Source organism: Mustelus asterias, chromosome 11 (assembly GCF_964213995.1).
Source record: "Mustelus asterias chromosome 11, sMusAst1.hap1.1, whole genome shotgun sequence".
NCBI lineage: Eukaryota > Metazoa > Chordata > Chondrichthyes > Carcharhiniformes > Triakidae > Mustelus > Mustelus asterias.
Genome location: NC_135811.1, coordinates 18521233 through 18533860, shown reverse-complemented (window position 1 = coordinate 18533860; position 12628 = coordinate 18521233). Strand labels below are relative to the sequence as shown.

Genomic DNA, 12628 nt, shown 5'->3' with positions numbered 1-12628 from the left:
CAGCTTTATTAAGGACAGATGAACCAGGGTTTGATCAGAGATCGGTTTTAAGGAGTTTTTGAAGGAGACTAATGAGATAAAGGTGTGGAGAGATTTAAGTAGTTTAGTACCTCAGCAGCTGAAAGCACAACCGCCAATGGTGCGGGAACTAAAATTGGGGATGCTCAAGAGGCCAGAATTCGAGGAGCGTTGATGTCTCGGAGGCTTGTGGGGCTAGAAGAGATTACGGGGACAGGGAGAGGCGAGGACAGATGTGGCAACAACAAAGAGAATTTCAAATCATTAAACAGCATTTAAACCCCTTCAATAAAAAGAAGCACGTATAATCATTCATAACACTATGAGTAATTAAAGAAAACTCTGCTTACATTTGATGCTAATAGTGTTGTCGGGTCCAGAACATCCAACCATTGAAATAACCTAGGGAAGAAGGACTGCAGAACACAACAATCAAACTAAGTGCAATAAATGCAACATAGCAAAAGTCGATTTATAAAATGATGACTCTGATCTATTTGTGGGCTGTGAACATTTTCTCCAGAAAATACTGTGCATCCAAAAGCCAGTATCTGTATTCTCATTAAGCTGTTTTTCCCATTGGTTCTAAATATTTGTTACAAAAACACTCTTTTCAACAACAATGAAAAGTTTTTCCTTATTTTTAAACAACTCAGAAGTTAGTGAAGTTTGATCATGTGGAAAGATGCCAGTCGTGGGGAGACACTGGAGTTGTGGTAGTATCACTGGGCTGGTAACCCAGAGGCCCAGGCTAATGCTCAGGGGGACACGGGTTTCAATCCCACCATGGTGGAATTTAAATTCAATTAATAAAATCTGGAATTGGGAGCTAGTCTCAGCAAAGGTCAAATCATGAAATTACCATCGATTGTCGTAAAAAACCCTTGGGGAAGGAAATCTGCCATTCTTACCTGGTTTAAAGTTTTAAAGTTTATTTATTATTGTCACAAGTAAGCTTACATTAACACTGCAATGAAGTTACTGTGAAAATCCCCTCGTCACCACACTCCGGCATCTGTTCAGGTACACTGAGGGAGAATTTAGCATGGCCAATGCACCTAACCAGTGTGTCTTTAGGACTGTGGGAGGAAACCGGAGCACCCAGAGGAAATCCACGCTGACATGAGGAGAACGTGCAGACTCCGCACAGACAGTGACCCAAGCCGGTATTCCGACCCTGGCGCTGTGAGGCAGCAGTGCTAACCACTGTGCCACCCGCATGTGATTCCAGATCCACAGCAATGTGGTTGACTCTTAACTATCCTGTGAAATGGCCTAACAAGCCGCTCAGTTCAAGGGATGAGCCACAAATGTTGGTCTTGCCAGCAAAGAATATAAAACAATTAAGGCAGCACTCACCCAAACATCACATCAATCTTGAACATTGTTGTAAGAGGCTTTGCATTATTCTTTGAAAAAAAGTTTAAAATAACAATGCGTATGGCACTAAGAACACAATATTTTGATGTTGGATCAGGCGGTTCTTACAGCACCTCAGGCGAAGGTCCCACGAGCTATTGACCTGGTCAGGAGGGAATGATTGCTGTTCCTCTGGCTATTCTGTTGCAGGGAGGCAATTTCACCGTCCCTCAATTAAAAGGAGCGAGTGGGTGGCTGCCTCCCTGAAGTAGACATTCTGCACAAAAATGCCACTCTCTTGTTAATCAAGGTGTACGCCCTGGTTCTAAACAGCAAGCGGCCAGTTGTCTGGCAGCAGCTTCCATTCCTGCTGGCAGCATCTAAGCTGGTCATCCTAGGCAGTGGTTTCAGCTGCAAAGCCTCTGTTCAGACTCCCGATGGGAGTGCTAAAGCGCACCAAACTGTACAACACCTTCACCAGCCCTTCAAACAAAGTGCAACACAGGTACACCTGTTCAAAACCAAGCAGGTCCCTCCGTTCCAGCATAGAATTTTGTTTTCTCCCCCCAAACCTTTGTAGTCAGCTGCACTGACGTCAGGCCGGTCTTTTCTCTGACCCACTGCACCTGACTGTCAACCACAGGAAGACACACAGAGAGAGCTCTCTAATCTGCAGCCTGAAGGAAGAAGACAGCTCAGTCTTTTAAGACAGGATGCGTGACACAAGGCCCAGAGACAGCAGGGTTTCCCAATCCTTCCTGTCCTCTATCATGGAGTTATCAGACGGCAGCATGCAGGTGGGTTTGGACAAACCACTAACTCTGGACGAGCTGGTGAAGGCTGTCATGCGCTTTGAAATGAGCAAAACCCCCAGGGGTGATGGTTTACCAGCCGAGCTGTACCGGGCTCTGTAGGGTGGAGCATGTATCCAGCCAGCAGCATGTCACAATCCACAAGGAGAGGCTTCATTAGTTTCATCTACAAGCGGAAGGGAGAGACGGAGGAAATCAGAAATTGATGGCCTGTTACTCTGCATAACACGGACTACAACATTCCACCCAAGATCCATTGAAGTCTGCTCTGGACTTGGTGATCCAGCCTGATAAGACTTGTGTTATACACTGCAGGAAGATCTCTGCTAGCCCAGCGTTACTGAGGGATATGACTGGTGTCACGTGAGACAGAAGAGTGGACACGGACCTCATTAACTTGGAGAAGTTGTTGTAGGCCATTTTGCACCTACATATTGAACATGCTCTCAAACATGAGGCTTGGGGAGGGAATCCACGATTGGATCCAACTGTTCTACACAAACATCGGGAGCGTAGTTTTGATCAGCATGTGTGAAACAGAATGCTTTCCAATCTAATCAGGAGTCAGCAAAGCTGTTCTCCCTCGCTGTTGTATCGAACTGTTCCCTCAGGAAGGATGTGAGCGTAAAGGGGTGGTGATCCTCGGAAGCAGAGGTTTCTTTTCAAGGATTAAAGCCTCCCTGGTTGGGCAATGGCGCTGACATCTGTTCGGATCCGTTGTCAGTCCGTAGACTGACAAACATCTGCGATCAGTTCAAACTGGCTTCAGCAAACAGAAGTACATTGCAGTAAAGGATAAGCAACATTCTGTAGAAACTGGGATGTCTCCTTTACCCTCTTCACCATCAGGTCAGACCACCTTAAGCTACGGTTTAGAAGGGCCAGGATGTGCACCGAGAACTGGGATGAACAGATGGGTATGGTGAAACAGAAACAGGGGCAGCAATGCTCCGTGTCAATTGTGAGTAAGAACCTCGTCATCAGTTGGGGGGAGGGGAGGGGGAGGGGGTATTTTCAGTATCACTCTATGTGGCCCATACTCTGCTCCTGTGCTGTGACAGTCCCCCCCCCCGAGCCATTTTAAAAAAACTTTACCTTCAGGGAAATAACATGCAAATCTCCGCATAAGGGAAGAAGATAAATCATCCCCATCACCATTCCCATCCTACTGGCCAGCTTTGTGTATAACTGCACCAAGCTGTGCAAAGATCCACGTTATAGAAACATCACTTATCACAGTGTGTCCCCAGTGTTGAAAAGTTTGTAGAGGAAGACAATTTTGACCACAAGTCCCATCAGGCAGTGGCGAACCTCCACAGGAGATCCTCAAGCCCCTGGGGAAAAAGAAGACGGTGCATCCTGTTGGATGGTTCTCTGAGTTGACTGCCAAAATCATTCGGCAGAACACCTCATCGTCAGAACTTTCAACCATCAAGATGTCGCTTGGCTGGTGGTGCGATGCGCCTTCCCCATCAGATCCTTCATACACACAGGGCATCTCAGCATCAGTGCCCACTGACCTCGTGGCAACTGCAGTCAGGAGGAAACAGTCACCCACCTCTGCATGGAACGTGCAATTGTCAAAAGGGTCTGGAGAGGGATGCAATGCTTTTTGTCAAGGTTCATCCTGATAAATTCCGTAACACAGGATTCCTTTATGGACTATTCCCAGGAACAGACAACAAGCCAAACATCAATTGCTCCAGGAAATCTATCAACTTGGTGAACGATACCCTTTAAACCTACCAGAGACTTGTTGGTTTTTCATTGCAAGCAACTATCTGCAACCGAGTCTTGCAGACTGACACATTCCAAGGTCTCAGATTGCGTGCTGAGGGACACATTGAAACATGTTACAGTGGCTCAATATCGAAAAGCCACACTAAAGGACCATTACACCACAGGTGGCCCAATGGCACAGTGGTTAGCACTGTTGCCTCACAATACGAGGACCTGGGTTCGATTCCCGGCTTGGGTCACTGTCTGTGTGGAATTTGCACGTTCGCCCAGTGTCTGCATGGGTTTCCTCCGGGTGCTCCGGTTTCCTCCCACAGTCCAAAAGATGTGCAGGTTAGGTGTACTGGCCATGATAAATTGCAGTAAGAAGTCTCACAACACCAGGTTAAAGTCCAACAGGTTTATTTGGTAGCAAATACCATAAGCTTTCGGAGCACAGCTCCTTCATCAGATGGAGTGGATATCTGTTCTCCAACAGTGCACAGACACAGAAATCAAGTTACAGAATACTAATTAAAATGCAAATCTCTACAGCCAGCCAGGTCTTAAAAGTACAGACAATGTGGGTGGAGGGAGCATTCAACACAGGTTAAAGAGATGTGTATTGTCTCCAGACAGAACAGCTAGTGAGATTCTGCAAGATCAGGGGGAAAGCTGTGGGGGTTACTGATAATGTGACATAAATCCAACATCCCGGTTTAGGCCGTCCTCATATATGCGGAACTTGGCTATCAGTTTCTGCTCAGCGACTCTGCGCTGTCGTGTGTCGTGAAGGCCGCCTTGGAGAACGCTTACCTGAAGATCCAAGGCTGAATGCCCGTGACTGCTGAAGTGCTCCAGATGTTGGATTTATGTCACATTATCAGTAACCCCCACAGCTTTCCCCCTGATCTTGCAGAATCTCACTAGCTGTTCTGTCTGGAGACAATACACATCTCTTTAACCTGTGTTGAATGCTCCCTCCACCCACATTGTCTGTACCTTTAAGACCTGGCTGGCTGTAGAGATTTGCATTCTAATTAGTATTCTGTAACTTGATTTCTGTGTCTGTGCACTGTTGGAGAACAGATATCCACTCCATCTGACGAAGGAGCTGTGCTCCGAAAGCTTATGGTATTTGCTACCAAATAAACCTGTTGGACTTTAACCTGGTGTTGTGAGACTTCTTACTGTGCTTACCCCAGTCCAACGCCGGCATCTCCACATCATGATAAATTGCCCCTTAGTATCAGGGGGACTAGCTAGGGTAAATGCATGGGGTTATGGGGATAGAGCCTGGGTGGGATTGTGGTCGGTGCAGACTCGATGGCTGAATGGCCTCCTTCTACACTGTAGGATTTTATGATCAAAGCTGTGGCTGGAACCAGTATGAAATGCCCTGGGGCTGTAACATTTGAGACAATGGAACCTCACTGATCTGTATTGCACTGAGCAATTTGCAACTTCCAAATTGTACTGTAATGGAATGTATCTTTAACAGGGGGCGGGGGTCTTATTTTACCAACAATAGGAGTACAAGGAGTGCAGACACAGCAGTCTCGAAGAGTGGACCTTATGACTGGGCTGTTGGTTGCAGAGATAAGGGCTGTGAAGCAGTCAGGGTGAGATTTGTCATAATGGAAATGCAGATTCTCAATTATTTGGAGAAGAAAGGTGAATCTAGCAACCATTTAAGGGCTGGTATATGGTAAAAACATTATACATCGACACAGTTACCTGTTCCCTTCTCCACTGGTTGACATTCAGCTCCATTGGGTGTGGATGAAAGCAGCATTGACCTCCCCCTGCTGCCTGTGAGGCTGGGACTCAGACTGAGCCTCCTGCAGCCCACAGCCTGCCCACAGCCGCCATCTTGCACTGACAGCGAGGCCAGGCTGCTGCAGGGACCAGGGGCGCCCTCCCAATGGCAGGGACAGCGCTCTTCATCCCCGGATCGCTTCATAATTCTAAAATACCAGCAAATTAACAACATCCCCATCGCAGCAGATCAAATAAATTAAAACGACACGGGATGGCGCCCAATACAGCGCCACCGTTCGTTTGGGAGGAGTGGGCACAACACCATGGTGGGGCTAGGAGGAACAGACACAGCGGCACCATGCGGCTGGGAGGAGTGGGAGCAGCGTCGCCGTGCGGCTGGGAGGTCGGAACATAGCGCCACCGTACGGCTGGGAGGTGTGGGTACGGCGCCACAGTGCGGCTAAGAGGGAACACGGCGCGACAGTGCAGCTGAGAGGAGCGGACACAGCGCCCCGATGCGACTGGGAGGAGGAAGCACCGCCACGGTGCGGCTGGGAGGAGGAGGAAGCAGCGCCACGGTGCGATTGGGAGGAGGGAGAAGCAGCGCCACGGTGCGGCTGAGAGGAGGAGGAAGCAGCGCCACGGTGCGGCTGGGAGGAGGGGGAAGCAGCGCCACGGTGCGGCTGGGAGGAGGGGGAAGCAGCGCCACGGTGCGGCTGGGAGGAGGGGGAAGCAGCGCCACGGTGCGGCTGAGAGGAGGGGGAAGCAGCGCCACGGTGCGGCTGGGAGGAGGAGGGGGAAGCAGCGCCACGGTGCGGCTGGGAGGAGGAGGAGGAGGGGGAAGCAGCGCCACGGTGCGGCTGGGAGGAGGGAGAAGCAGCGAGCGGGAGGATCCGCCTCCTCCATGCTGTTCGGAGTGTCGGTTGGAAGTGGTAGCTCCAGTGAGGCCGGGCCGGGTGGATGAAGGGTCTGTCAGTGGCAGCTGGTGAAGGTGGCGCCGTTGGCGGTTGCGGAGTCGGGGCTGAGAGCAGCAGCATGTCCTGAAGAGCGCCTGGAGGTGAGTGCGGCCTGGGGGCACCGGGGGGGCCTGAACTAACCGGGCCAGAGCCGACTGGAGGCAGGGAGAGAGTGGTAGAGAGAGAGAGGGAGCAGAGAGAGAGGGAGCAGAGAGCCCAAGATATATAATATATATAATAGAGAGAGACGGGAGAGTAGAGAGAGAGTGAGAATAGAGACGAGAGCGAGAGAGTTTAGATGTATAGAGAGAGAGAAAAGAGAAGAGAGAGAGAAGAAGATGGAGAGAGAATAGAGGGGGACATTGAGAGAGACAGAAGAGAGGAGGATGGGGAGAGAAAAGAGATGGGGATAGGGAGAATGAGAGAATAGAGAGGGATGTGGAGAGAGGGAACAGAGGGAGAGATATGTGGACAGCGAGAGAGGGACAGAGCTAGAGTGAACAGAGAGAGCTAGAGAATAGAGAGGCAGAGATTTACTCCCAGAACGATGACGGTGAGGGAGAGAACATCAGGGCAGAGATTGATAGAAATGCAGAAAAACAGGAAATAACTGGGGATGAGAGCTGCTGTAATGCAGAAAATCTTCAAAAGGTAGGATAGAGTAGAATGAGAAAGCCTAAAAATGGGGATGCAGAGAGAGAGAGATTGAATCATGAAGAAAACAATAGAATATCACAATAATGGAGAGTGAATGATGGGGAGAGAACTTATAAAATTCTAACAGAACTAGACAGAGTAGATGCAGGGAGGATGTTCCTGATGGTGGGGGTGTCTGGAGCCAAGGGTCTGAGGATTCAGGGTAGTCCATTTAGGAGGAAAGGTGAGGAGGCATTTCTTCACCCAAAGAGTGGTGAGCCTGTGGAATTCATTACCACAGGAAGTAGTTGATGCCAAAACATTGAATGTATTCAAGAGGCGGCTGGATATCCGCTTGGGACGCATGGGATCAAAGATTATGGGGAGACAGCAGGATTAGGTTACTGAGTTAGATGAACAGCTATGATTGTGATGAATGGCGGAGCAGGGCCAAATGGCCTCCTCCTATCTTCTATGTTTCTGTGTAACTCTAGTAACTGGGAGGCTGTCCCTTAATATGAGGGAAAATGAGAGTGAAAACATCAGTAAGGATAAAAGTGAGAGCCACTGATAGCATGATAACACAAGCGGGATTAAAATATTGGTAATGTTTCTGATCAGTGGGAATGACCAATTCCAAACCCATTCACATTGAGCAAACACATGTAGAGGTGCGTGTGTGTAAAGGGTGTGACACATTTACAGCAATACGTGGTAAATAGAGGTTAAAGTGCATTTTATTGAAAAATTGACTTTGCCAGTCTGGCTTCATGAATTATTTTTTCAATAGAGTAACATTGGGGGAGCTTAAGAAAAGTAAGGTGAGGTTTAAAAGACACACACACAACTCCTTCCATCATAAAGTTAAAGTTTATTTATTAGTCGCAAGTAAGGCTTACATTAACACTGCAATGAAGTTACTGTGAAATTCCCCCAGTCGCCACAGTCCGGCGCCTGTTCGGGTCAATGCACCTAATCATGTGCAAGTTTTGTGAATTGCTTATAAATGTTTAGTGATGTTGCTTGTGAAACAACTGGACCATTTTAAACCAGTACTACGACATGAAAAAAATGTTTCTGAATCTCTTGGATTTTGTTGTTGGTCCAAGGGTCATTTTGATCCTAAAGACTTTGTGTGCTTGTATCACAGCAAAAGCAAAATACGGCGGTTGGAACTCCAAAATAAAAATAAATTGCTGGAAATACTCAGGTTAGGTGGCATCAGTATTGCATCACAGTCACTGTATTCAACTACAATCTTGTCTTATCATTATCATCAAGCCAGGGACCAACCCTCTTTCAGTAAGGAGTGCTGGAGAGCATGCCATGAGCAGCACAGCCATTCCTAAACGTACCTAATGAAGCTACAGCATGCCAAATGTAGTTCGCGACAGAGTAAAGCCACTCTACAATCAAGGGATCAGATCAAAGCATGATTATATTTCAACATCCTTCATTTCAATGATGGTGGACAATTAAGCAACCAACTGAAAGTGAAGCCTCCTCAAACATAGAAACATACATAGAAGATAGGAGCAGGAGGAGGCCATTTTGAGCCTGCTCCGCCATTCATTATGAACATGGCTGATCGTCCAACTCAGTAGCCTAATCCCACTTTTTTCTCCATAACCTTTGATCCCAATAAAAATCTACATCCCCGTCCTTAATGATGGGTGAGCCCAGTGCAAAAGACAAGGTTGAAGCATTTCTTGCTAAAACTATGCAAGGCACAAGTTAGACCACAGCTGGAATGCCGTGAACAGCTTTGGTCCCCTTACCTAAGGAAAGATATACTGACATTGGAGGCAGTCCTGAGGTTTGCTAGATTGAACCCGGGTATGGAGGGACTTTCTTGTGTGGAGAGGTTGAGTTGCATTTGCTCGGCAACGTGGAAAATTGCCTGGGTATGTCCTGTTCATAAAAAGCAGGACAACTCCAATCTAGCCAATTACCGCCCCATCATTTGGCAGCATTTGACTGAACCTTAGCAAACCTGAAGCCAATGGAAATCATGGGGAAATCTCTCCAGTGGCTGGCTATCGAGCACAAAGGTTGGAAGCCAATCATCTCATCTACAGGACATCATTGCAGGTGTTCCTTATGGTCATGTCCTTGGCTCAAACCATCTTCCACTGTTTCATCTAAGGTCAGAAGTCTAGATATTTGCTGATGATTACACAATATTTACCATTCATTGCTCCTCAGAATCCAAAGCAGTCTATAACTGGGTCCAGTAAGACCTGGACAACATTTGGCTGATAAGTGGCAAGTGACATTCACACCCACTAACCATCTACCCATGACATTTTATGGCATTACTATAATTGAATCCCCCACTGCCAACATTCTGTGGGTTACTATTGACCCAAAACTGAACTGTACTAGCCATATAAATATGTGGCTACAAGAGCAGGTCAGAGGCTCAGAATCCTGTGGCGAGTAACTCTTCTCCTGATTTCCCAGAGCCTGTCCACCATTTACAAGGCTCAAGTCAGGATTGTGATGGAATACTCTCCACTCGACTGGATGAGTACAGCTCCAACAACACTCAAGAAGCTCAATATCATCCGAGAAAAGACATCCTATCACCACCTTAAACATTCACTCTCCACCACTGATGCACAGTGGCAGCAGTGTGCCCCGTCCACAAGATGCACTGCAGCAACTCGCCAAGGCTCCTTTGACAGCAACTTCCAAGTTTGTGACCTCTGCCACCTCGAAGGACAAGAGCAGCTGATGCATGAGATCACCACCAACTGCATGTTCCCCTCTAAACCACACAACCTCCTGACTTGGAACTGTATCGCCGTTCCTTCATTGTCGCTGGGTCAAAACCTTGGCACTCTCTTCCTAACAGCATTGTTGGTTTACTCAATAGAGGTGTGAGCTGTGAGGAGGATACAGAGAAGTTTTAAAGGGATTTGAAGAGGCTCAGTTGGTGCACAGAAATTTGGCACATGGAATACAATGTGGAGAAATGTGACGGTATCCATTTTGGGAGGAAAACAAGGAGAGGATTTCTTAAATGTTGAGAGGCTGGGATCTAAAAGTAAAGTAAAGTTTATTTATTAGTCACCTGTAAGGCTTGCATTAACACTGCATTGAAGTGACTGTGAAATTCCCCTAGTCGCCACAGTCTGGTGCCTGTTCGGGTAAATGCACCCTAACCAGCCGTCTTTCAGAGTGTGGGAGGACCCTGGAGCACCCGGAGGAAACCCATGTAGACTCGGAGAATGTGCAAACTCCACACAGACAGTGACCCAAGCCGGGAATCGAACCCAGGTCCCCGGTGCTGAGAGGCAGCAGTGCTAACCACTGTGCAACCACGCCACCCTACTGTTGAACTTTGAAGGGGCTTGGACGTTCTTTGTGTGTCACTGAAACTAACATACAGGTAAAGCAAGCAATTAAGGCAGCAAATGGTGTATTGGTCATGATTACGAGAGGATGGATTTGAGTAGGAGTAAAGGTGTCTGAGTACAATTATATAAAGACTTGGTGGATTGTACATGGGGAGTATTGTGGCAGTTTTGGTCTTACAAAAGGAGCGGTATGCTTGCCATAGAGGGAGTGCAACAAAGGTTCACCAAACTCATTCCTGGGATGCAGGGAGTGTCCGATGAGGAAAAATTAAATAGATTGGGCATTTATTCTCCGGAGTTTAGAAAGACGAGATGATCTCATTGAAACGTAACAAAAACCAAAATTCTTACAGGACTCAGGGTTGATGCAGAGGGTGGTGACTGTTTGGAATTCTGTACCCCAGAGAGCTGTGGAGCTCAATGAGCAAGACAGAGAGTGATAGATTTCTACATTTTAAAACATCGGGGGATGTGGGGATAGCGCAGGAGAATGGTGCTGCAGGAGAAGACCAGCCATGATCTCATTGAATGGTGGAGCAGGCTGGGAGAGCTGAGTGGCTGACCCCTGCTTTTATTTCTTATCTTCTTACACCACAAGGACTGCAGTGGTTCAAGAAGGTGTCTCACTATAACCTTCTCAAGGGCAGTTCATTATGGGTAACAAAAGCTGGCCTGGCGCTCATCCCATGAAATTCAGGCTGCCAGCTTTCTATCAGAACTGGAAAACGTCAGCGACGCAACAGGTTTTAAGCACGTTTTAAGCCAGGCTGGGATTGGTTGGAAGGATGAGCGGGAAGGTCTGTGATAGGGTGGAATGCAGGAGTGGTTAAATGATAAAAGGGCCGATGGTGCAAGGCAGAAGGAGATGGTAACGGGACAAGCGAAGGAACGAAAGATGTGTCGAGAGGAGGTTTAAATGGGAATAATGGAATCATCACCAACAGCTGGAAAATGGGGGCCGAGGTTCTTTGTACCAATTGGTCTGGCAGCTTCGGTGGCGAGAGAAACGTAGTTTAAAATTTTCAGTCATGTATCCCTTTTCAGTTCTGAAGAAGAGCCATATTCAACTGGCTGTGTGGAATTTGCACATTCTCCCCGTGTCTGCATGGGTTTCCTCCGGGTGCTCCAGTTTCTTCCCACACTCCAAAGATGTGCGGGTTAGGTTGATTGGCCATGTTAAATTGCCCCTTAGTGTTAAGGGGATTAACAGGGTAAATAAGTAAGGGATAGGACCGAGGTGGGATTGTGGTCACTGTAGGCTCGATGGGCCGAATGGCCTCCTTCTGCACTGTAGGGATTCTCTGATTCTATGAACTTGTAGCGTTCATTCTGTTTTCTTTCTCCACAGGTGCTGCCAGACCTGCTGAGTACTTCCAGTGTTTTCTGTTTTTATTTCATATTTCCAGATCCGGAATATTTTCAATTTCTTTATAAGTGTTTCTTTTGAACAGTGGGGTGGGGCGGTTTCCCGAATGCTCTCCCTTTATCTCGCCATCCCTATGGTAAAGAGCTTGACCCGCCCTGACAGTGGAAATTTGTATCACCAATCTGTAAGCTGCTACTGAGAATGAGATCCATTCAGCAGTCAACCTGCATCCTGTTTGCATTCCAAACAGAAAAGACTGTCGTATCTAATTAATCTGCTGTGTGTCTGTGCTGACGCATGTTTTGTGTCAGTGATCCCTTCGGTTGGCTCAGAGGTTTGCTGTGAATGTTGGAAATCTGACCCACTCTAAATGTGCTCGTTTGCAGTTTTAAAATACATTAATATATAAATAAAAACGAGCTTTGTCTTACCATGGTGACCTTACGTTCGCTGTAGCTGCATGTGGTTGTAATGAGGCTGGACTGAAGTGTAAATACCAGGGGGAAAACAAAACTGCTGCAGCCCTGAATTTTCCAGAGGACAGGATACCTGGAGGATTTGAAAGAAGCGTTTAAGTAAGTGAGCTTGAAGGGGTGGGTTCATAGGAGGCTCTGGAAGGTGGGGAAAGTTGTAAGGGTGAAA

At 47.4% G+C, this 12628-nt stretch overlaps 2 protein-coding genes across 6 annotated transcripts in view; one reads left to right on the top strand and one right to left on the bottom strand.

Annotated features, from left to right (window-relative positions):
- Positions 1 to 6317, bottom strand: part of sfxn4 (sideroflexin 4) — a 36625-nt gene extending 30308 nt beyond the window's left edge. The window contains exons 1-3 of one of the 2 annotated variants that reach the window (XM_078223227.1): positions 5643 to 5952; positions 2266 to 2355; positions 369 to 434 (exon numbers count right to left, since the gene is read on the bottom strand). In XM_078223227.1, the coding sequence (XP_078079353.1) occupies positions 369 to 434; positions 2266 to 2355; positions 5643 to 5678 (192 nt within the window). In that variant the 5' untranslated portion in view covers positions 5679 to 5952. Of the gene's footprint in view, positions 1 to 368; positions 435 to 2265; positions 2356 to 5642 lie in introns of both variants that reach the window. The other variant, XM_078223228.1, reaches the window with a different exon arrangement.
- Positions 6318 to 6522: 205 nt separating this feature from the next.
- The window catches only part of gpam (glycerol-3-phosphate acyltransferase, mitochondrial), a 76119-nt gene continuing 70013 nt past the window's right edge, over positions 6523 to 12628 (top strand). For 2 of the 4 annotated variants that reach the window (XM_078223226.1, XM_078223225.1), the window contains exon 1: positions 6567 to 6723. The gene's annotated coding sequence lies outside the window, so the exon portion shown is untranslated. Of the gene's footprint in view, positions 6724 to 12453; positions 12562 to 12628 lie in introns of those variants that run through there. The other 2 variants (XM_078223219.1, XM_078223224.1) reach the window with 2 other exon arrangements.